This window comes from Agelaius tricolor, unplaced genomic scaffold, assembly GCF_023055355.1.
Source record: "Agelaius tricolor isolate 1412-34295 unplaced genomic scaffold, bAgeTri1.0.p SCAF_20, whole genome shotgun sequence".
In the NCBI taxonomy this organism is placed as follows: domain Eukaryota; kingdom Metazoa; phylum Chordata; class Aves; order Passeriformes; family Icteridae; genus Agelaius; species Agelaius tricolor.
The window spans coordinates 3,830,406-3,855,147 of record NW_027269280.1 but is presented as its reverse complement, the minus strand read 5'-3'; the positions used below and the strand labels follow the sequence as shown (position 1 = coordinate 3,855,147).

General features: G+C 46.1%; 1 protein-coding gene across 1 annotated transcript; it reads right to left on the bottom strand.

Moving 5' to 3' along the window:
- Nucleotides 1-358: 358 nt before the first annotated feature.
- PTPN11 (protein tyrosine phosphatase non-receptor type 11) lies at nucleotides 359-24,679 on the bottom strand. Its single transcript, XM_071445171.1, has 16 exons — nucleotides 24,494-24,679; nucleotides 20,106-20,228; nucleotides 18,857-19,051; nucleotides 17,636-17,828; nucleotides 16,449-16,565; nucleotides 15,837-15,950; nucleotides 13,124-13,220; nucleotides 12,537-12,616; nucleotides 12,282-12,440; nucleotides 9,362-9,493; nucleotides 8,169-8,323; nucleotides 7,536-7,603; nucleotides 7,231-7,382; nucleotides 4,225-4,337; nucleotides 3,891-3,992; nucleotides 359-3,560 (listed from the first exon to the last, which is right to left on the bottom strand). The coding sequence occupies exons 1-15, from the start codon at nucleotides 24,505-24,507 to the stop codon at nucleotides 3,923-3,925; spliced, it is 1,782 nt and encodes a 593-aa protein (XP_071301272.1). The 5' UTR covers nucleotides 24,508-24,679; the 3' UTR covers nucleotides 359-3,560; nucleotides 3,891-3,922.
- Between the last annotated feature and the right edge of the window lie 63 nt (nucleotides 24,680-24,742).

Genomic DNA, 24,742 nt, shown 5'->3' with positions numbered 1-24,742 from the left:
TCCCTGAGGATTCTATCCCAGTCCCTCCCCGCCCACCCAAGACATTGGGAAAGAATTCCCAAGAAATTGGGAAGAATTTCTTCTCAATATCCCATCCTTGGTGCCTGCAGCTGGAGAACACAGGGACTGACAAATCATGGTAAGAAAATGATTTTTATTTCTTTTTTTTTTTTTTTTCTATTTTGAATTTCTTTTTTTCCCTTTTTTTTTTAATGGAATTTCTGCTGTTTACAGATATGGTTTATTTCTGATAACACAGCTTGGCAGCAATTAAAAAAAAAAAAAACAAACCAAACCCACTGCAACTGAATTAAACCCCATAAATACCAGCCCAGAAAACAATGGACAACCACCACTATTTCTATACAGGAACTATTATTTAATGTCACATTTTGACAACTGTAAATGGGCTACAGACTGTGGGCAAAAGGCAAGAGGTAAAATCTTTTTTGAAACACCAGATGTAGAATAAACAGCTCATTTCTCAACATTTACATGATTCACATCAAATTGATGACATCCTAAATGTATTCCTTCTAAAGGATAGAAATTTTGCAATAAAATATTACATTTCATTTAATACTCTGGTACAATACTTCATACATTGCAGGAAAAAAAAAATAAATGCAAGGCCTATTCCACCTAATAAGATCCTTTTTCATTAGTCTTTAGTACTGCAATAAAAAAAAAATCACAGTAATGTCATAAATAAACAGGCTTGAAATTATTCATTACCTTTCACTATTGAAAAGGGAGAAATGAACAATTAATTTGAAATAATGGAGTTATGGGTAGAAAATCTAACCCTGACAACACATCTTAGTCCCAGCTGCAAATTCCCTCAGCCCTACAACAAAAAAAAAAGGGAACAGGTTGGATACCTTTGTTAGCTGTGTCCTGGTTAATCGTCTCTCAAACACATCTTTTAGGAGGAAAAAAGGAAAGTTTGGTCAGGATTAATAGAACCAATCAGGCCTAACAGGAGTTAGCTGAAATTAAAGCGTATTTCTCTAAAACATTCAGTAAATGAAGTCTGCAGCAAATCCACACTGGCATCAATCACTGTGCCTTGGGAGTTGGGGTGAATTTCCCTCGTGGGACAAAGGCTCCTCCAAGAGAACCCTGGGATCCCTTTCCCATCCCTGCTCCAGAACAAGCTCAGCCAGCACAGCTTCCAGCTGAATTCCCTAAACCTGGCAATCCCTGAATCCCATCCACTGATCGCCCCTGAACCAAAGGATGCTTCTCTCTTTGTAGCTTCATCTGCCAGAACCCCAAAGTTATTTGCTGGAATTCACGCAGGAGATGCTTCAAGAACCCTTCCTGTCCCTGGGGACAGATTTTAGGGTGCAGGCGCTCCCCTTTGGTGCCCACCAGGACCCACCAGGGGCTCAGAAAGGAGAATTTATTCCTTTAGTCACCATCTCGCAGATCCTGCTCCCCCCTCACTGACATTCCCCACCCTGTGCTCCCCAGGATTCCCACACACTCTGCACAAGAGCTCCCTGCTCCCAAGGAGAACAATTCCAAACAAACCCCTCCAGAGGCAGGCTCTGAACGAGGTCAGGAGGCCCCAGTGTGCTGATTGCTGCTTGCACAGGTCCAGCTTCTAAGACACTTCACATGAACTGAGTGCACAGAGTTGAGATTCCCTCAGGATCCTTCCCTCCTTTCTCCTGACTTCTCAGTTTGGAGCAGAGCAGCTCCAAAACCCACCTGGCTGTGTCCCCAACCTCTGAAGTGCAGAATTTGACTTTGCACAGAGCTTGAGGCAAATATTTAATTACTCCATGCAAGTGTCAACACTTCCAAGTGATGCCTGTTCAGCAGGAGGGAGCTGGGAACAGGGACAGGCTGGCAGGGGATGGAGAACAGGAATAATCTCACTACCAAATCCCACATTTCTCTCTGCTCATCATCTACTCCAACCTAGGAAGGGCACAAGGATTTAGGGCTAGAGCATAAGGCCGTGACAGTCAAGCACATTTATGGTGTGCTGGTGACAGGAGTTCCAAAAAAATCAAGTCCCAAAGCCCCCAAAGACAAAAAGGACAAGAGGCCAAGGAACAAAATTCTGCTTAATATTAATGAAGCACCTTCATTCAGTCCAAACAAAGTGCTCAAATACTGGGATTTGCAAAGCACTCAGGCCCAGGTGATGGCACCTCCCAAAGCTGCATTAATCACATTCCAGGCTCCAGCAGGATTCCACCAGCACAGCAAGGCCAGTAACCCCATCCAGCCACACAGGAAGGTCAGGCACCCTCTGTGGGGATGGGAATCACACCTCAACACCACTGAAGTCCCAGAATGTCCCCAAAACCAGGGACAAGGTGCTGGGAGGACACCAGATCCCACTCCCTGCCATCCACAGCCCCAAGGGGAGCTGCTGGTCCAGGACAGAGCCAGGGGAAGGAGTTACATGGAAGCTCAGCAGATCTTCCTTGGGGGGTCTCTGGAAGAGGCTTTGTCTCCCTACAAGTGGTTCCAGGGGGTTTTCCATGCACTGGGCCAGGAAGGTGCAGGCAGCTCCCAAAGGCACTTGGGGTGGGACAGTGCCCCCAGCGTGGCCTTACTGCTCCTGTCCCACCAGGAATCCTGGGATCCTTCCTTCCTTCCTTCCTTCCCTAAAAATCCAGGAGGCTCCTCCACAGCTCCCACTTCCCCAGCACAGGGGCAGGAGGGCTCCCTGACACCAGCAGGGGTTACTGGTTTCACTGGGTTTAACATCCTGCAACTCCTTAATTAATACCTGAATTCTACCGGTTCAGTCTCATTTAACTGAGCACAAAGTCACCACAGAGTGTCCTCACAAACCACCCCCAGGTCACTGAGTCTCCTGAAGGACACAAGGAATTCCTATTCTGGGCACAGATCACGGAAAAGAAACTTTGTTTGATGTAAAAACAACTTTGCATAAATTCCTCCAAAACAGCCCATCCAGCCACACAGCGAAATCGGAATCAAAGCCACCAATTATCACAAAAAAAGCACCTTCATCTCATAGAACTGCTCACCCCAGGAAGCTCAGTCTGAGTTTGAAATGTATCAGGACTAATTTGATCATGCACTTGGTTCTATTCACGCTGGTGATCCACTGTTTTCCAACAATCCACATTGTTCCCATCAGTATTTTACATTTCATGGCATGGATTTATCCATGACATTGCTCTCCCACCACCCACCCCCCACCCAGTGCCCCCCCAAAAACCCCACAACTGCTCAAATAAGGAAAAAAAAAAATAAACCCCACTAACAGCCATACTGTGAAACCAAAATACTATTTAAAAAAACAAATGGATGACAGTCCAACAGTTTGCAGGATTCAAAACTGACTCTACAAAGTAATTGTCTACCTTGTAGAAAGGATTTCCTTTTATTTGGAAAATGAGCAATTGGAAATTGGAGAGAAGAGATAAAAACAATCTTTAGATGCTCTGAAGTTTTGCCTACTGAAGGATTAAAACCGTAAATAAAAAGGTACCAAGCCCTCAGAGTTCACTGCTCACGTGAAGCTTCTTCCATCTCTTTCTTGACCTTTTTAAAAACCATTTTCATGTCTGGGAAAGGAAAAAAAAAATGAAGAATTATTGAGGAAAAAAACCAAAAAACCCAGCAGTTGTTTCTTATTCAGGCATTGTACAGAAGTGCTCAGTTTGGACTCAATAAAGCTTAAACTCAACCCAAAGTCTCAGCCCTGGCTTAGAAACTTGTGTGGGTGCTTTGGCAGGAAAAGGTGAGATTGTGTATAAAGGTCATTAAAATTAAATTTAAATTAGCTTTTGGAACTCAGGCACCCTGTGGGGATCAATTCCAAGCATTCTGGGCATTTTTGGGGGCATTTTCTCCCAAGCCAGGCTGGACACAGCCCCTCCTGTGGCCATACACACCTGCCTTGGCCTGGAAGGCTCTGAACATCTTCTCATCTGAAACTCTTCTGCTGCTGCATCAGCCCCACATTTTCATATACTCTAGCACTATCTTCTCTCATTCTGAAATGAAATCAGGATTTAGAGTCCCACCAAAAAAAAAAAAATCCTATAATACACACAAAAAAAATCCTATAATACACCCCCCACAATTCAGGCACAATTAATTTCACTTGGTTTATTTTCAGAGGAAAGCCCAGCACAACAGGGCAGGTTCTGGGGTAACTCAGACTTGTCTGAGGTCTCTGAAGATGAGAGAGAGGAGCTCAAGAACTGAGGGCAGGACTGGACTTACTCTGGACACGTTGGGGTTGGGGTGCAGGGGGGGAGAGGGCTCTGATCCCCGCCCGTCTGGTCCGATAAGGAATATTTAATGTTTGTGTACTCGTGGCCTTTCCTCTTGCTCTTCTGTGAAGCAAAACACACAACACAAAGCCAGGTTTGGGGTTAATCCCAGCAGCCATTCATTGGGACAGTGCAGCAATTCCACAAGGAGATACCCATGGGTGCTTTTAGGTTTATCTGGGAGGAGAGAGCTCAGTCCTGCAGTGAACACATCACTGAGCACACCTGAAGCTGAAAATCCCCATTTTCCCCCATCCCACCATCTCCAGCAGGACACACCAACCCTCTGAATGTACTCAACCCTCCTCTCCTTGGCAGAACACTCCCCATTTCATTCTTGAGCAGCCAGTGGGCTTCCCACTGACCTCATTTCCAGCTCAGAGCTGGGGCCAACAGAGCAACACCATTGTTTGCAGGAGCTCTAATAAAATAATATCTGAGCCCATTAGGTTTGATATAAAAAGCAGCCAAGCTGTTATTTGGATTCTGCACATATGCTCCAGGCTGCAGCCAATTGTGCTGGCACCCAGCTCCAGATCCTGCCAGGGAACCACGCTGGGAGAGAAACGGGAGATGGATTTTTCCTTTTCCCAGGCATCCACAATGCCTGCAAACACTGAAACCTACAAGGCAGAAATGGAAGTTTTGCAGAGAATTTGAGGCTTGGGGAGGGGTCTGTGGGTTTATTTGGGGTTTTTTAATGCTGCAACAAGTCCTGAGGGCTGACCCAACCTCACAGCAGAGGCAGGAGCCTCCGGGGAGTTCTGGCTCCTGAATTCCCATTAAGAACATTCCTGGGATTGAAGCTTTTCCAGGATGGTCTCCTGAAACTCCCTCAGCTCATTCTGCTGATTCTTAAACCCCTCTTAGCCAGGATTTATGACAAAGCTGTCCTGAGCAGTTTGTGGGAACACAGCTTGGGAAAAGTTTTGTTGAGCAAACCTGGATTTGCTTCATTGAACAAAGTCTGGGAGATAGAGGTGGACTGGTGGACACATGGAAGGCAGGATTTGTGGGATGGATGGATTGGTGGACACATGGAAGGCAGGATTTGTGGGATGGATGGATTGGTGGACACATGGAATGCAGGATTTGTGGGATGGATGGATTGGTGGACACATGGAAGGCAGGATTTGTGGGATGGATGGATACATGGATGGATACACGGAAGGCAGGATTTGTGGGATGAATGGATTGGTGGACACATGGAAGGCAGGATTTGTGGGATGGATGGATGGATGGATGGATGGATGGATGGATGGATGGATTGGTGGACACATGGAAGGCAGGATTTGTGGGATGAATGGATTGGTGGACACATGGAATGCAGGATTTGTGGGATGGATGCATTGGTGGACACATGGAATGCAGGATTTGTGGGATGGATGCATTGGTGGACACATGGAATGCAGGATTTGTGGGATGGACCACAAGGCCATTTTGTAGGAACCAGCTGATAAAGAGGAACTAACTCACTAAGTGTTGGAAAGTCCCCAGCAGGGAAAAAGATACTAAAAGAGTAAAAATATGGACTAATTAGCACAGAAAGCAAAAGGTACAAATCCCAACTGCTCTGAGGTCAGGGCAGGGAGCAGCAGGGACAAGGAGAAAACATCAGCTCTTTATCACAAAACCAGGAAACTGCTGTAAAACCCCCCAGAACTGGAGAGCAAGGAATTCCCTGAACAGGAAGGGGCAGGGGAAGGTCTCTGTGGCTGTCACCACTTATTCCCAAACATTTCTGATCCCACCACACTCCTGGAAGCGCTTTTTGTTGGACCACCACACTCACCCCTTCATTTTCCACTCCAATAAACTGATTTCCTACCCATGAACTCCCAAAATTGGAACTGGAGTGATCAGCATTTGATTTTCCCCTTTGAGGAATGCAGGGAACAAGCTCTGAACTCTCTTTAAAACACATAGAGCACGAGGTTCTGCTTTAATTAACAGACCCTTATCTTTTATTCTTCCTCCACAGGAAATTTGATAACAGGAAGGAAATTTGAGATCTGGGGGCAGGGCTGGGGACAGGGAGGGTAGGAGAGAATTCCACTTAAATTAAGGAGAGAATTCCACCTCGTATTTTAAAGAGAAAATTCCACTCAGTAATTTAAGGACAGGATTGCACTCAGTAATGTAAGGAGAGGATTCCACTTGATAATTTAGGGAGTGGATTCCAATTGATTTAAGGAGAGGATTCCACTTAATTCAAGGAGAGGATTCTACTTAATTTAAGGAGAGGATTCCACTTGATAATTTAGGGAGAGGATTCCACTTGATAATTTAGGGAGAGGATTCCACACAATGTTTTAAGAAGATTTCACCTGATAATTTAAGGAGAGGATTCCACTTGATAATGTAAGGAGAGGATTCCACTTTATTTAAGGAGAGGATCCCATCCAATAATGTAAGGAGAGGATACCACCAAATTTAAGGAGAGGATTCCACTGCTATTTTAAGAAAAGGATTCCACTTGATAATTTAAGGAGAAGATTCCACTTGATAATTTAAGGAGAAGATTCCACTTAATTTAAGGAGAAGATTCCACTTAATTTAAGGAGAAGATTCCACTTAATTTAAGGAGAGGATTTCACTTGATAATTTAGGGAGAGGATTCCACACAATGTTTTAAGATTTCACCTGATAATTTAAGGACAGGATTCCACTTAATAATTTAAGGACAGGATCCCATCTGATAACGAAAGGAGAGGATTCCACCTGATAACGTAAGGAGAGGATACCACCAAATTTAAGGAGAGGATTCCACTTGGTATTTTAAGGAGAGGATTCCACCTAACAATTAATTCTTAAGCACAATGAACTGAAATACAGGAGACAGCTCACACCTTCAGACCCAGCCTTCCCACAACGCAACCCCCTCAGAAATCCCCAGCACTGCTGCTCCCTGCTGGGATCCTGCCACATTCCTGTTGGATCTCTGGGGTGGACCCACCTGCTCCTCCTCGATCCTGCGCTGGAGGGTCTCGATGTAGTGCTGCACTGCCATGTAAATGAACCTGTACTGGGCCTCTGTCTGCACCATCCCTGAGCGCTGGGACCTCACCATCTGGATGGTCTTGGGGACATCGATGTCACAGTCCACCCCTGGGCACATCCACGGCATTGGGGAGAGCAGGGAAAGAACCACGGTGAGGGTGGAGCTCACCTGGATCCTCCGTCAGCGTTCCTGGGGTGGATCCGCGAGCAGGCAGGGAAACCAAAGGGTTAAAGGCAGGGAAATCAAAGGGTTAAAGGTACCTTTCTCTCGGATGATGTCAATGAGGATGTCAATGACAATGAAAGTTCCTGTTCGACCAATCCCAGCACTGGAAGAAAGGGGGGGGGGGGGGGGGGGGGAAAGGAATTTTATTGTTTTGCTTTTTCTGAATGCACAGCAAAACCCCAGGCAAAAGAATTCTGGCATTAGGAGACAGGAGACTTCCAAATTACAGCCACAGTCAAACCAGAGACCCCAGGGAAGGCACAGAAATCAGCACTTCTGTCCTTCAGTGTTTATAAACACTCCTGAATCAGAAAAAAAACTGTAAGGTCAGATCTAGTATTTCTCTGCCTAAAAATGATATCATTTACAAGCTGGGAACACCCAAAAAGGACAGAGCTCTCATAGGTGGGTTGGGATGCCAGAATTCCCATGATCCTGCACTTGAAATGCCCCAGCCAGGTCTGGTCCCACCTTCTCATCCAACAGCACAAATTTTCATTTATCCAAAGGTTCACAGCCTGAAATCCCTTCCCAAGGGGACCCCACCCACCCAGGATGTGACATTGTACAGACAGAAAATGGGGAATTCTGGGCAACTCCCAGGGAAAGTTGTTCTTTATAAAGGCCTCAGTTCCCTGGGCCGAAAGGAGGAGTGGCAGGAGCCTGACCTGCAGTGGACCACGACAGGTCCAGCGTCGGGGATGCTCTCCTGCTTGTGGTGCACCTCCTCCAGGAAGTCCAGGACGCCTCCGGGGTCGCTGGGGACGCCGTGGTCGGGCCAGGTGCGGAAGTGGTACTGCCACACTGTCCTCTCCGTGTTCCCCTGCAGCACAGGGACACAAACCCTGCTGCTCAAAACCCACAGAAAATGGGGCACAGTCCTCCCCCAGATCCAACCTGAGCACAGCGCCCCGCAAATCCCAAAGGAGGGGATAAGGCAGGGTTCTTCCTGGCCTGGTGCATCAGTCATTAAATCCTCCACATTAAATATCCCAGAGGCCAAGGAGCAAGACAAGATTGCTGTACTCCAAAGGGAAGTGGAGATTTTTGGGATACACCATTGCAGGGAAAATTCCTCTTTCAGAGCATTAAATCCTGCCAGGGCAGTTCCCAGCTAAGAAGCAGCATCTCTGTGTTCACTCTTATAATAATAAAATCCCATAATTCTGCTTTTTTAGGGAGGTCTTGATGAGCTAAAATCAATGCCAGGACTTTTGCTGCAGGAGCAGGGAATTTTTCCCTTCAAGCACCCAGAATTCCTGCTTGGCCACATCTCCCATCCCAGTGCCTCCTTCCCTAAGTTTCACATACAGAGATTCACATCCAGCAGCTGAAATTTCAGCAGGAAAACCTTAAAAAAGGGAGGTTTGATGTGACAGGAATCCATCCCCAATTCCCCTGCTTTGCTTCTCCTCCCTGATCCAAACTGCTCCTTAACAGGAATTGCCATTTCCACACAGTTTTCTCACCTTTTTTATCCCTTCCCTTCAACGAATTTTCCACACCCCAGACCCACACACAACTCTTCCTTTCAGTGCAACCATTTCCACGAGGGAGCAAATGCCAGGCTGGATTGAAGTGTCCTCAGTTAAAAGCATTTTCCCTCCTCCCTGACTCCCTGCAAGCTCTGCAGCAGTTCCTCCCCTGCCAAAAGCTGCTTAGGTAGGAAAATCTTCAATTATCCCAAGGGCAAAGAGAGAGACGGATGGAACTGAACATGGAGCTTCAAAGAAAGGCAGGGCTCCATTTATTCACCTCCGAGTGCTTTTATTGATTCCAGAGAAATGGGCTAATCCTGACATTTTTTCCCTTTGGTGATCCACAAGCTGAGCTAAAAGGGCAGAGCTGTTCTTGTACTCACCTGGCCAACTTTGGAAAGTTTCAGCTCTCTCAGGGTGTAGTCGTGGGCTGCACTCTCCTTCACGTTCCGGACACGCATCACCCCGTACTCCTTCAGGGAGTATTCATCTGGCCAGTACTTCACACACTTACTCTGCAAGATTTCAAATTATATAAAAAAAAAACAAACAACAAAAAATAACAACAAAAAGAAAAGGAATAATCAGGCAGGAAAAAAAAAAAAAAAGCTGCTTTGCAAACTGATTAATTCAACCCTGAAGCTTTTGTTTCAGAGTCCACAGAGGACAATCAGCTGATGAGGTGAAGATCATTTTAATGGGAAGTTTCTCCTCTCCATCACAGCCACTGGATAATTGCAGACAGGTACAGGTCACCTCTCCTCTTAGCACATTTTTGGGATATTTTGTGCCTGGATATTTTCAAAAGCTGGAGATTAAAATCATGCTTTTTGTACCCCCAGTCACAGGTCTGAAAATGCAAAATTCCACCAGAATTCAGTCCCACAGCCCAAACCCTACAGGCTGCAAAAGAAGAAAGGTCAAAGGTATAAATCATTCCCAGTGAAAATACAACTTGGATATTTGCTTTTCCATGGCTTGCAGAGGGAAGGGCTGACACAGCTCTGGGTCCATCACCAATGTGGGCTCAGGCTCCTGCAAAGGGAGCAGTTCATGGGTCTATAGGTTCTGAAATGCAGTTTTTGGTGTGCTGCTGCTCCACCAAGATTATCTCTGCCCAGGGATGAATTCCATCCCCTGAGGAATGGATTCACCTGTCAGCACTTGGATTTGGCTCCTGTGACAGGTCAGGAAAGAGCAACTCCTGGGAATGCAGCATCAAAGCAGAAATTACTGTAGGAGCAGCTTCTAGCAAGAGCAAACACAGACCAAACACCAAGTCCTACAAAGCAAGAGGGTCTATTTGCAGTTATTCTGAATATTCAGGAAAAAAACATGGCCCAGGGAAGCTCCTTCTGCCAGCCCAAGGCAGAGGAAGATGGCTGCACACATGCCCACGTAGGCAACAAGATGCTTTCCTGCTATTTTTGCCCTTCTTTCCCTGTCACAAGGGGAGAAACTGAAGCAAATACTCTGAAACTGAAGCAAATACGCTGATTTTTGGGGGGTGCCAGCAGAAATAACTTTGCAGTTTTCAATGCAGAGCTCTGAGCAGTTGGTAGAGCAAGTCTGATGATGATGTTAAAATAAGCTTTACTCTGCAGGGCTGGGTTGCTGAACTGCCTCCAAAAGCCCAAAACCCCTTTAATTTCTAAGGATTTGCTGCTTCTGCACTTTAAAGCACATCCAGGACTTGATGCAGGGCTGGGATGTTCCACAGTTCCTCCTTCCTCAGGCTATGGAGGCAGCTCTGCTGCAAAGGTTCTCTCTTCCTGCAAACAGCTTGGCCTGAGATAAAAAAGCTTTGATTTGATACCAGGACTGGTATTTGCAATTCTGTAAGAAGTGAAATAGGCATCACAGAACAATCAAGGGTACAGAAAGAAGCAGCAATGCAGCACTGATGAATTGAAGTGTTTTCTGCAGCAAAAGGGCTGAGCAAACTTTGGGGAAAAAAAAATGGAGAAGCTGCAGAGGAGCAGAGGCCATTCAGGAGGTTCTTAAAAAAATAATAAATAACTTGAAGGAAGAAAGGTGGATTCAAGTCAGCTCCATAATTTATTTCTCCTCTTCCAAAACAAAGATTATCACTGGGAAGGGGGAGCTTCTCCCTCTGTCAGTGAATTCAAAGGAAGGAAACACAAATCCTGTCCCTTTATCAGGGTGATGAAGCGGCAGAACTTTACAAAGACTTAAAAAAAAAATTAAAACAAGACTTAAAACAAGACAAAGTCTAATGGCTCCAACAAACAGGACCAGTGGCAGCTTTGACACCTCAGTTAGGGAGAGAATCCTGTAAAATTTTCTGTTATTTGTCTTCAGTCCACACACACAGAGCTCCTGGGGGTGAGGCCCCCCTGCAATCATCACTCACTTACAGAAAAAACTTCAGTTTTTAATTTGATTTTTTTTTCCACAAACGATGCTCCCCTAAAAAGGCAACAGCTTTCTATTCAAAAACAGATAATGGGAATATGGGAAAAAGGTAAAAACGTGGACAATAGTGTGTGGAAGAAGCAGGGAAACTTAAAAAGAACAGGAGAGAGAATAGAAAGTGTTTATCAAACAGAAAAAAGATCAGAAGGAACAAATTCCAAAGATAAATCCTTACAAACCCCAGGAAGTGTGTGTGGCTGCTGCCAGGATAGCAATGTCCAACTACTCCTATTCTTTCCTGCCTTGTGTCATTAGAAACCAGAAATAAATGAAAATATCCCCAGGTTTGCCAGAGGCCAGGGAGCAAGACAAGATTCCTGTACTCCAAAGGGAAGTGGAGATTTTTGGGATACACCATTGCAGGGAAAATTCCTCTTTCAGAGCATGAAATCCTGCCAGGGCAGTTCCCAGCTAAGCAGCAGCATCTCTGTGTTCACTCTTATAATAATAAAATCCCACAATTCTGCTTTTTTAGGGAGGTCCATCCAGGCTTAATGAGCTAAAATCAATGCCAGGACTTCTGCTGCAGGAGCAGGGAATTTTTCCCTTCAAGCACCCAGAATTCCTGCTTGGCCACATCTCCCATCCCAGTGCCTCCTTCCCTAAGTTTGACATACGGAGATTCACATCCAGCAGCTGAAATTTCAGCAGGCAAACTTTAAAAAAGGGAGGCTTGATGTGACAGGAATCCATCCCCAATTCCCACAGACACCAATAAAAAAAGGACACTCAGCACCTTCCAGAATTCCAAGGAATCCTGTGCCACAGCAGAGTCCAGCCATAAATCAATTTATCCCTGTCAGACCAGCTCCTGCTTGTACTTAAATGCCAGGGCCTTTCCCAAAGCCAGCTGGAGTCTGGTTTTACCTTTCCTCTTTCCACTTCTTTCGTGGTCATGACAATAACTCTGGAATTCTCCTGGAACACCATCCTCCAGAAATCATTCACTGTGTTCTGCAGGCAGCCCTGGGTAGCTATGTAACTTTTTTTTGGCTTTGAGTTGTTGCACTTGGTTTCAAACTCGGGCTAGAGGGGAAAAAAAACAACAAACCAGTAATTGAATAAATGGTGTGTGACAAGATTCCCTTGGATTTAGGGAAGAGGAGGTGGGAATGCACTCACCATAATAATATTAGCATTGATATAGTCTGAAACAGGTTCATTGGGATCCCCATCGTGGAGAACAACTCTGGTGTGATCAACTGCAAAAACACACATGGATGTCAAGCACTTGCATTCCACAGATGTGACCACATAGCAGCTATTAATTAATTATCAATCTTAGTAAATAAGTGATCAGAAAACTCCAAATTGCCTGTTTTGATTCCTTTAAACAAGTGGCTGTGATCAGCTGGACCAAAACACGTCCATGTCCTGGGAATTCAGGAATAATCAAACACCAAGTCAGGGCAAAGCCTTGGGATTGGCATGTTGCAGTTCTGGCCCCCAAATTAATCCTCTTAAATTTAAGTATTCCAGCCTGTTGATTTGAGGGATATGAGGCTTTTAAATGAAGATAAAAACCAATATTACAAATATCTACAAAGTGCAAATGTGTGAACCCAAATTGGAAATCACTGGATAATCCTGATAAGAGGGGAAATTATCATTAAAGAGAAGCCAAAGGCCAGTGGTACTTAATTAACCCTGTATTAATGAGGAAAATAAACCAGAGTAACATTAAATGGCATGGAAGGGTCGATACTTACAGGGTAAAATGTTTTTGTATCTATTTTTGTTCTTGTTTTCCTGGCGCTGCCCTTCCTTACGGCTGTAGAGGAGTTTGCATTCCTGCTGCTGCAAGGTCTGAGGGGAGAGCACAGACAGGGGGGCTCAAAAAAAGCAGGATGGACTGGCCCATGCTCACAGCAATCCCAGAGAAAAGGGAGCAGAGGGGCATTAAGTGATGAGTTACCCATAATTTATTTATCCATAAATTATCCCAGTGAAGGAACAAGCTGGAGTGGGGATTTCTGGAACACAATGTCCCAGGGACAGCAGCAATTCAACACTTGCACAGCCAGGCTGCTCATGGCAAATCTCCCCACTCCCAAAGCTCCCAGGAGCTGGAGGCACCAGGATCCCAATGCTTTGCTCCAAGTTTTCATCCCCAAAGCAGTTCTGGCCTCACTAAAAGGAACACTCGGGTTTTGGAAGCTGCTCCCCTCATCATTCCCACCCTCCAGACTCTTGCTGGTTTTTAACCTGGCACATTTGCTCACTCCTGTCCCAGTCTGATACTCCCTCACTCAATGACCTTGGATAATCAGGCTGATCCTAAAGGCAGGGAAAGCAAAAGAAATTTAAGAGATGCAAAGTTTCAAGCTTGTGACAAAGGGCAGGAAACAGCCCCCAAAGCATTGCCTGTGGAATTCCAGGCAAAAGGACTGAGAGCTAAACCTTCCCAGCCAGTTAAAGAATTGGAGCAATTAAATGTGTGTGGAAACCACATCTTCCTTCCTAGAGTTAATTATCATTGCTTGGAGCATCCCTGAGGAGAGATCCACGAGCAGCAGTGACTCCCAACAAGCCCATTCAGAGCTGGAACAACACAGCCATAAATCTGAACATCCTCCTCCACTTCACTGCAACATCCCAGCACTAAGCTCAGAAATAACCATTTTTCAGAAGGAAAAACACTACAAGGGCTGTCAACATTCCTGTCTGGTGCTTCCTGGGACAAGAGGCTCATTCCTGCCTGGAGACAAGTAATTTAAATTCACCATCTGGGCTGGCAGCTCCTGAACGGCACAGACAGGGATCCATGGGCAGCCTGGAGTGTGCTCCCCCCTCCTGCCACCATGGGGGACAGCTGGAGCTTCCCTGAGGGCAATGGAAAACAGGGCACTAAAACTGCCTGGAGAGGGCTTCATTCCCAAAAAAATGAGGGTTAGTGCCGACCTCAGGGACAGCAGCAAAGGGGAAAAAGAAGTGCAATGTCCCACACGTGAAATCCTTCCTTTATTTGCTTTTCCTGCTAGACTTTTCCTGCTGTAAGGAAAACACTGAGAAATCCACTCCAAGAGAAATTTTTCAACGTGAACCAGAGGTCAGGAAAGAACTGTGAATTAACAGCTCAGTTGCATTTTGCCAAAGCAACAATCCCTTCCCACACACACGACCTCTGCTGGCTTCCTTCCCTCTCCAGATGGAATTCTGGCCATTCTGACCATCCAGCAGCCCTGCACCAAGGACTGTCCCCCTCTCTCTGGAAAGGGAAAGGAGAAAGCTCAATCCTCATTTTCTCATTTCCCAACACCATCACTTCACCATCTGACACTCCCCTCACACACCTCTGTGTTAATTCCTTCACTTTTCATGGATTCATTTTCCTTCTCCTGGCAATAATCAGAGCACACTGGCCAGCACGTTTAGCTAATGGATATTTCTGATCAAAGAGGGTTTCTCCAAGGATGGTCACTTTGCAAATCCATCACTATTCAGGAAGTTTCTCACACCAGCCTCTCCGGAGCTCCCTCTGGAGCTCTTCCCAGTTTCCTGTTGCCATCTGCTGGTGGAATTCCAGACTCCACTGGTGGTTTTGTGTGTGAGGTATAAACCAATCCAGCATGGAGTGTTCCAGACCAGGCTGGATGGGGCTTGGAGCCACCTGGAATAGTGGAAAGTGTCCCAGGCCATGGCAGGGGTGGGCAGGATGGGATTTAAGGTCCCTCACAACCCAAATCATTCCACTGTCCCAGGTTGCTCCAAGTCCCAGCCAATCTGGCGTTTAACACTTCCAGGGATGGGGCACCCAGAGCTTCTCTGGGAAGAGTTTCTTCCAAATTCTGGAAGGATTTCTTCCCAATACCCCATCTAAACCTTTTCTAGTTTGAAGTCATCCCCCCTGTCCTATCCCTACACACTCTTTCGGGAAGAAAACTTGGAATTTTGCCTACAGAGAGAAATGAAACACCAAAACAAACCAAAATTAAACCTCCAGAAGTCCAAGAAATGCATATAATTCCTGTTGTTTCATCCCAGAGCTTTCTACCACTTCCCAATGGCTTTTAGATCCCCAAAAATGAGCATCAAAAAGCCACAAGGACAATGGATGGTCTGAGAAATGGAAATGTCCCTAAAGAAATGGCTCCCAGCTTCCCAAACAGCAGAAGGAATTGGAAGGATTGTCCTGGTGGGACAAACACAGGAGGCTCCCTCATGGTGGGAAGGATATCCAGGAGGATATCCTGGATAAAAATCACTCTGAGAATCAGGGAAAAAAGGTAAATATTTCAAGCCACAAGAATGGAGCTGGCAAAGCCCTGGAGATGGGAGCAAAACCAGGGATCTGAGGTGACAGAGAGGAGGAAACACCAAGAAGGCAGAACCCAGCGTGACTTTGGCAGGGTGAGAGTGAACACTGGGGGAAACACTGCAGGAAACACTGCAGGAAACATTCCTTGGAATGTAAGGAATCACCTCAAACTCTTCCCAGAAGCCCTGCTTGACTTTATCCGTGGTCTCTGCCAGTTTGCTGAGCTCCCTGACTCGGCTCTCGATCTCGGCAGCGTTGATCCGGGTGGTGTTCAGGGGCTGGGGACACACACAAACAGCACAGGGTCAGCCAAGAACAGCCATGAAAAGACAGCTCAGACACAAATCCCCTAAGATGAGGGTATTTTAATGGGAATTTTAGGATCCAGGCATTTTTTTGGATGTCAGTGTTTTGGGATTCGAGCAAAGGGCAGTGAGGAAGGGGACGGTGAACAGTTGCTTTTAAAGTGTCACAGTTTTTATTTAATTATTCATTTAATTATTTAATGCATTAAACTGCCTCATTTCTGGGCATGCCCTGCAACTCTTACAGACCAGGATGACACCAGGAGATTCTGCACATCAGAGACAACACTCTATCCCTTCACAGGCCTAACAAAAATGGTTCCCATTGAAATGACTTTTTCATCCATTTAACAAAGTTTAACTCCTCATTTTTTTCCTCAGAAAAAAAGTCTTGCAGAACATATGGAAAAGCTGCATTTCAACCATATATTCTGGAGGTGGCAAAGCTCAGGGGTGGCCTGTCCTTCTCACCTGTTTGAGCTGCAACACAGTGCCCAAAGTCTCCACCATGGGGTTCTTCTTGTAATGCTCCACCAGATCTGTCAGAGAGTCAAACTTCTCCCCTCCACCAACGTCATATTTGAGATCCTGAAAAGACAAAAGTTCCTCAAAATAAATGCACTTCCCACAGCCACAGCACCTCGAGGCTGTGCCCTGCATCAGAAAGAACCTCTAAAATTATGTGTAGAAGGCTCTACTGAAATCCTTCTGCTAAAGGATAGAAGTTTAATAAATAGAAACACAGACGCACTGCAGGACATCTCCTTTTTTGCCATCTCCTTGAAAATTGGTTTATCTGCTTTTTTTAGAGAGCTGATTCCCTCTGAACCAGGGTTCAGGCAGCTCTGGAGCTACAGGATGAGAATCCAGGAATTAGGGATTTGAATTGATTTCCAAAATTAAGTGTATGATTGGGTTCTGAAAGGCTGGTGCTGCCTGGCACCATCCCTATTTTAAGAAAGCAAATGCCAAATTATTTTCCTCAAAGGCATAAATGCTAACTGCAAATCAGAGAGGTTTTCTTGAAAAAATGAACATATTCTGGTAATTCAACATTTACAGTCCTGGTGGGTCATTTCTACCTCCAAACTACTTCTGTTACTGCATTTTAGGTGTTTTTATACAATTTAGTTATTGCATTTCCTTTGGGTACAATAGAAGTAAAAGAGAATAAGAAAAATCCATGTTTGTTTTTTTTTTTAATCTATGATTATTTTTTAAATAGCAGCCCATGGAGACAGATTAAATATCAAAACTGTAATTTAGTAATATTTCAGTGAAGAACTACCTTATACTAAATAGAAGATTTAGATTTCAGGGCATTCCTTGGAGTGAACACTCATTTCCACAGACTGTTGATCATCCATCAGGTGTAACTGCCTGAACTGACAGGAGAGAGCCATCTGTGGATAGATCTCCATTTATCCAATCACTCCTATTTTGACAGAATCCATCCAGGAGTCTGCAAAGGCTCCCTGAGCACAGCAAAGTGTGATTGGAGCCAGAAGGCCCTGACAGGAGCCAGTCAGCCAAAAAATATTGAGGTTTTGATGCCATCAAAGGAGACATTTTGATCAAAGGGGTGACCTGCAGCAAGCCCAGGGAAAAGGGGAGTGGACCCAGAGCTCGTGGGCCCATGGATTCCCTGTTGCTCCTACCTGGCAGTGGATCATGACGTGCGTCACTTTGGATTTGCCGTCGTTGCTCTCTCCTTTGTCATCCCCCGTCCTCACAGAAAGGACAAAGTCCCCAGGGTGGCTCTGGCTCTCCCTCACCAGGAAGCTGCCATGTTTTCCTTTCTCTGTCAGGAGTTTCTCAGCTTCTCTCCCGGAGAGATGCCCGTGAAACCACCTGGAAATGAAGTGACACAGAGGGAGACGCCCTGCTTAGCATTCCGGCTGAATCCATTTGTTCCAGGTGTTTATCATGAAATTGAATCCTTCTGTTCACTCAGCAACAGCCAGGTCTAGGGAAAGCCTCAGTTGGTAAAAAACAATAAATAAAATAAGCTTTGGAAGGGTCCAGGTGCACATCAGTGAGGACAGAAACACTTCAAAGCACTTCCATGGAGTTTCCTACAAGCTTCCAGTGAAGCTTTGATTTGGATCCTTCACAACAATCCCAATAAACACCAGGTTACACCCCAACCTTCCCTTCAGTCCAGGCATTCATTCTCCTCTTATTTCCTTCATGAAACTTTCCTGATAAACTTGTGGAAACCTCATACTTTTGAGACCTCACCCTTCTATCCCACTAGGAACTGGTAATCCCAGCAATCCCAATTCTTCAGGAAATAGGGCCAAAAAACCATCAATCCTCCCCACCTCTGTTAAGCCATTCTGAGGAGTGAGAGAACTTATTTGAATATTTTTCCTCTTTTTTTTTTCCACTTCTAGGAATAAACAGGTATCTGCTGGTTTAGTTCTGACCCCTGACATTTCCTCACATCCAGAGTCCCAAATTCTCCTTATTACCCACACTCCTCAAAACAGGAGTTTGAGGAATCTGAGGATTTGTGCAGCCTTCACTTTCTACCCACTGCTAGGAAAAGCACAAAATGTTATGCCCAGAAATATCCCTGGGAATCCCTTGCAGCAGCAACAACATCAGGAGAACTTCTCAGATTAAACATTCTCCCAGTAAAAATAAAGGGAATTATGCCCTCTCTTTCAGTCCTGTCCCACCCAAGGAAGAATGCTGAAGGGAACAGGTTCTGAGGCTTAGATTGCTTCACCTTTAACCACATTTATTCATCTATTTTGCAAGAAACCTCCCTGAAACAAATCCAAAGTTGTGGCCACCCTTTTCCCAGAGGGAGGCTGAGTGTAAAGAGGGATAAACACAGCATTTATTAAGAAGCACAAGGACACTCCTCTGACCTTTCTGAGGTGGGATCAGCACAGTTGAGGGGATATTTCAGCTCGATGACATCTCCATTCTTTTCCTTGAGCTGCCCATGGTGCTCCATGTAGTACTGCACCAGCTCAGCCAGCGTGGCAAACTTCTCTCCCCCATAGAGGTCATAGTAGTCACCTGTGTTCTGGATCTTGATGTGGGTCACAGCTCCAGTTCGTCTAAGATTTGAAAGACAGGACACAAAACCCCTTCCCAAGTCAGCTTATCAATCCATCAATCAATCAATCAATCAATCACTTTTGTATTTGGTGCTGCCTGAGGTGGAGAAATCCATACTCACAATTCCAGCACGGAGCTACTACAGAAGAGCTGAGCTACTGCTCCTCTGCTTCAGCTTCTCTGCCCACCAGCCAGGGAGAGCAGGAGAACAGCTCTGTGCTGGAACTGGCAGCACAAACTCTGCAGCCTCAGGAGCCCCACCAGAAACCCCCCAGAGCCACAGAAAATTGCACACAAAAGCACAAAGTGGAGGGCGAAAGTTGAATATTCTGGAGATCCAGCAGAGCTGGTTTGCTCCTTTCTCCAGAATTCCCACCAGCTCCCAAGGTCTCTCCTTCAGGAAATATTTGCCTTTGCCTGCTGCCACAGTCTCTAATATTAAGGAAGAGCAGCTCCCAGCAGGAATCCCCTCCTGTGCCACAAGGCCTGTTATCTCAAAGTATCCAAGCAGCACAACTCTTATCACCAATCCCACTTTTCCCTTTTCCTTTATCTACTTCCTCTTGCTGTCTTTTCCCCATCCCTACCACGCAGTGTCAGGGGACAACTGTCACAGAAGGCCTATTTTGGAAGCTGAAAAAGCCACAGTTGCCCTTAAAAACTTGCTGACTTTTCCTGTGCAAGGAGAGTCTGGATTTCCTGCTGGATCACTAATTCCCAACACCTCTGCTCCTTCCAGTTGGTGATCAAATGGATTTCTAAAGGGCTAAAAGCAATGTTACTATCAACCTATTTCTGCCTCCCCTGAGCATTTTTGTCCTGCTGTAAAATCAGAATTCACTCCCCTCCAATTCAGAGCTGGGTAAAAGTATTTGAGAAGCTCTTCAGGGAAAATGGGAGAAAAAGAAGAGGGAAAAGTGAACAACACTAAAAAGTGACCAGGGCGTTCTTTCACCTCTTTCAAGGAGTTCATCCACAGCTCTTTCTCCACAGGACAGCAATAAATTAAGATCATCACCAACCTGGGGCAAGACTGGGAAGATCCAAACTCACCTAACAGAGAGTGTGAAGTCTCCTGGGTTACTTTTGCTGGGCCGTGCCAAGAAGCTGCCATCGACTCCTCTTGTTAACAGCAGGTTTTCTGCCTCCACCCCAGTGATATTTGGATGAAACCATCTACAAGAGGTTAAAAATAAAGAATGTTAATAAACAAACAGCAGGTTTTCAGAGTTTACTCACACAGAGCAATCCGACAGCTTGCAAAGTGAGTTTTGCACCTAAATTAATAAAGTTTCATTATTAGTTTCACATTGCAACTTTATATATTGCAACTTTTTGTAAGCCTAAGAATGACTTATTTGTAAGCCTAAGAATTACACTTATCCCCACTCTGACTGCCTGGATTAAAATGATATCAAAGGTACACAACATAAACACAGACCAGAAGTGGTATTTCCTTACTCCAGCAAAACACAGCACACAAAGAAACCGAAAGACAAACAGGAAAAATACCTAAAAATAAAACAAAACATCCAAAGTGACACTTGACAACATTTCGAAGGTTAAAAACCGAACAAAACCTCATGGTTTAGGGCACAGCTGAGGGGGTCAGGAAGGAACTCCCTGCGTGGACACCCCACTGCTCTTCCTCCCAGGGACGTGGAGCCGGGGTCGGATCTGTCCTGTTTAAATACAACCCCAGAGGAATCTCCCATTGATCCTCACCACCCACAAACTGCTCTCAATGACTGTCCCAGAGCCCAGGCAGAGCTGGGGCTGGGCTGTGGCCAACAGCTCCACGTCCCCACCTCTGGCATTGACTTTGGAGACTTATTTGGAGGCGCTCGGTGTCACCACTGCCTCTGCTCTTATCTGGAATTTACCCATTTTTATTGCAGCCCTGAAGGAGTTCTGCATGAAAGGGCTTGGGGAGGATTTTAGAAAGAAAATTCTAAGAATAAACCATTGGGTGTGAGCGCCCCAGCCTCAGCTCTGTCACCTTTGCACTCGGCAATTAAAAATCACCTTTAATTTTCAGAGTTAAATCCTCATTGTTGTGTGCTGAAAGAATCCAGCCTGCCCCTCTTTGTTCACCTCTGGGTTTTTCCAAAGTACAGCAAAATAGATCCAAAAAACTCCACAGTCAGGCTCATCACAGAGAGAGGAGTGTAATATCCAGAAAAATGGAACAGCATTCCTGATCCTTCCTGATCCAGTCAGCATTTCAGGCTAAATTGCTAAATCAGCAAAATATGAGAGCACAGGTCTAAATTTAGGGTTATTATTTCAATTGTTGCAGCAATTCCTTCTCTACTGAAAAGTCGCCAATATTCCCACCAAAGTCTTCCCCAGACCATTCTCTTCAGAAATGTTCTGGAGTTTTAGGATTCTAGAAAATCCAAATCTCCAGAGAGTCATTCAAGTGGGGAATTAGGATCCATTTCAGAAGTAAATTGCATGAATATTCTTGTGAAATCTTTTTTTCCCCTCGTTCATAATATTCTACTTGCACCATGAAAATCTAGTGAATAGTCCCCATCTTCCACTGAAGAACAACACAGAAAATATCAAATTTATGCACAGAACATGGAAAAAACCATTCAAAAATACTTCCAAATTATCACAGCAAATGGGAATGAACTAATGAATAATGTTACATTTATCTAATTATTACTCAAAGGTCAAGGAAAGTTCTCACAAGAGAAACTGCACAAGCATCAGTACCTGGCATGAACTGAACATTAAATAACACATTTCAGCCCACAACAGGTTGCCTGGAGAAGGTGATCATATATTTACCACATTTCCACTCCCAAAATTTTACTTCCATTAGGAAAAAAACCAAAAACAAAAGGAAAAAAAAAACCAAAAAACCCAAACCAAACAAAAAATGTGCAGTAGTAATCTGAAGAGTTTGCAAGCTTTTTAAATATGCACAGGATTCAAGAGAAACCTTGGTAAATTTTGGAGTTTATAGCAAAAAAATGTTTAAACAGACAGAGGAGAAATTAATGGGATTGCTTCTCCAGATTTATTATATTGGCATTCCATAAACTTCAACCAATGCAATATTTTCTGTATCCCACCCTGAACCTTTAAGAAGTAGCTGTGCATGAGCTGTTACAGCAAAGGAAAAATAATATTTTATGCACAGAGATAACTCCAAATAACCTTTTATTTAACCAGCATTTAAAGGAGAGCTTAAACACACAATAGATGGTTCAAAAATCTTACAGATGGTCCAAAATCTCTCTCCCACATCCACACAAAGATGCCAAAAGCCAAGTGCAGCAAAGCCAGGCTACACCTGGGAGGGTTTCTTGCACTTTATGTAACTCTGGCTCTGCTGGCACCTCGTCCTCCTGCTCCCTCAGCTCTGTATTTTTGGCTTTGAGTAGGAAGCTGCATTTGTCAGGCACCCCAAATAGCAGAATGGGGGTGTCAGGGATCCCTGCCAGCGGTTCCGGCCGCCAGGAGGATCCTCCTTGAAGCGCTGCCATCCCTTGTGCTCCCAACCTTGGGGCTGCAGCCCTTCCAAACTGGGAGGGGACAGCCAGTGACACCCCCCCGCTCTCCTCAGCCAGGACCTGCTCTCACACTTCCTTTTATAGGGATGGAATGCATTTTGGGCTTTTTTATCCTCTTTTCCCTGCCCATGTCTGTGGCAGCAGGTGCAGAGCTGCCCCGGCCAAGGGCAGTAAATACAATCCCAGAAGTCACCCAAACCCACGCCCTCGTCAGAGCGGCTCCTCACCATCCCTCCTGCAGCAATTCCCACTCAGGGGCTCGGGATACAGCACTGCCAGCCCATAATTAGCTCACAGCAAGGTGGGAATGTTGGGAAGGAAGGAAGCAGTGAAAGATACCCCTCAAAACCAAGGGGGTATCAGCAAAGCACGGAAACTTCTGATGAAAAAGAAAAAAATCCATGATGGAAAATCCACAATTATCCCCTTTTTTTGTTATCATGGTCCAGCAGGATCTGTGCTCCCTAAGCCACACACTGCCTGCACATTTCTCTCTTAGCAAACCAAAAGAAATAAATCAATACAATTTTCCATGCAGTGATTGGGGTTTTTAATCACCTTTGCAAGAGCAAAGGAGAGATGAAATCAGTTCTGTCTCATCTGTCACAGCCACAGCACTGGGGATGTGCTGACGGGTACTTTAATTACTCCTATTTATAGGCTCATCAGTTGATATTTCCCAGCTTTTTTCAGTCTCCCTCAGAAGTTACAGTTTAGGGCTCCGAGCAGAGTAACAGGATTATTCTGGCAAGGAGGAAGTTCACAGTGCTGCCAAAAGGTAACTTGTAACCTTGTTCCCAGTGTGAGCAGGGACATCCAGAGAGCACAACACAGACTAAAAAAACCTCCATACAGTTCAAAAAACTCCAAATCCTACTAAAAATGGCCATGGATTGAAACCAATTCACCTAGATTCACCATCTTGAGGAGAAAAGAGAGGAGAACTTACCCTTGGAGAAATTATAATTGAATAGGTATTACTTATAGAGGGGAATCAATTGAAACTGTGGCTGCCCCATCCCTGGAAGTGTCCAAGGTCAGGCTGGAGCTTGGAGCAATCTGGGATAGTGGAAGGTGTCCCATGGCAGGGGATGGAATGGGATGAGATTTATGGTTCCTTCCAACCCAAACCATTCTGGGAATCTCAGAATAGGTCGGTTAAAAATGATAAATACCTTTATAGCATTTTCTATGACAATAACTCCCCTAAATCCCAACATTTACCCAAACCTCTGAGCCCAAAAGGACACCGGGTACCAAACATCAAAATCCATTAAGGACAGTGAGAAGCTACAACAAAGAAATGGTTTTGGCTGTTTGTCCTCATGCTTTAGCAGTGCCACAAGGGTTTGAAATTAGAGTGAACGCTGATAAGTGATTAAGAACTCAGGTGCGGGGAGCTCAGGAACACGGGTTTTGTAGCCGGGCCGTGTTATAGGGCCGGGAAATCAGCGCTGCTGGCCCTCGATGGAACACGAACACTGGGCCCCGGTGCTGAGCAGGTCCCACTCACCTACAATCCACCCCTCGGCTCCAGCGCTCACTGGGGACATTCACGTGAACCCCCCCAAACCGGGGGCACCGGGGCAGCTCCGGCCGCCAACGGGGCTCGGAGAGACTCGAAGCCACCGGGAGGCTCCCCCGGGAACGGGCGGGGAGCGGGACCCGGGAGCGGGGACATCCCCCGGGAACGAGCGGGGTGGGGGCTGCGGGAGGGGAACATCCCCCGGGAACCGACGGGAGGGAGCTCCGGGAGCCGGGACATCCCCGCGGGAACGGGCGCGGTGGGCGCTGCCAGGGCGGCTCCCGGGGCTCCTGCCCGCCCGCAGGGAGCAGCCCCGTCCCCGCACCCCCAGAAGCCGCGGCCCCTGCTCGCCGCCCTCCCCGCCGGCGCGGCCGCCGCTCCTGCCTCACCTCCGCGATGTCATCTTCCCCCGTGGCCCCGGCGGGTCGCGGTGCGCCGGCCCCCCCGCGCCGCCCGCCGCTCACATGGGGGTCCCGGCGGGGCCGCGGCCTTCGGGCGCTGCGGGGAGCGCGAACAACGGCGGCCTCGGGCCCGCGAGCGCGGCGCGGCCCGCCCCGCGTCACCGCCCGCGCCGTCATCGCCCCGCGCCGCGCCCCGCCCCGCGCCGCCGCTCCGCCCGGGGGGCTGCGGGACCCCCG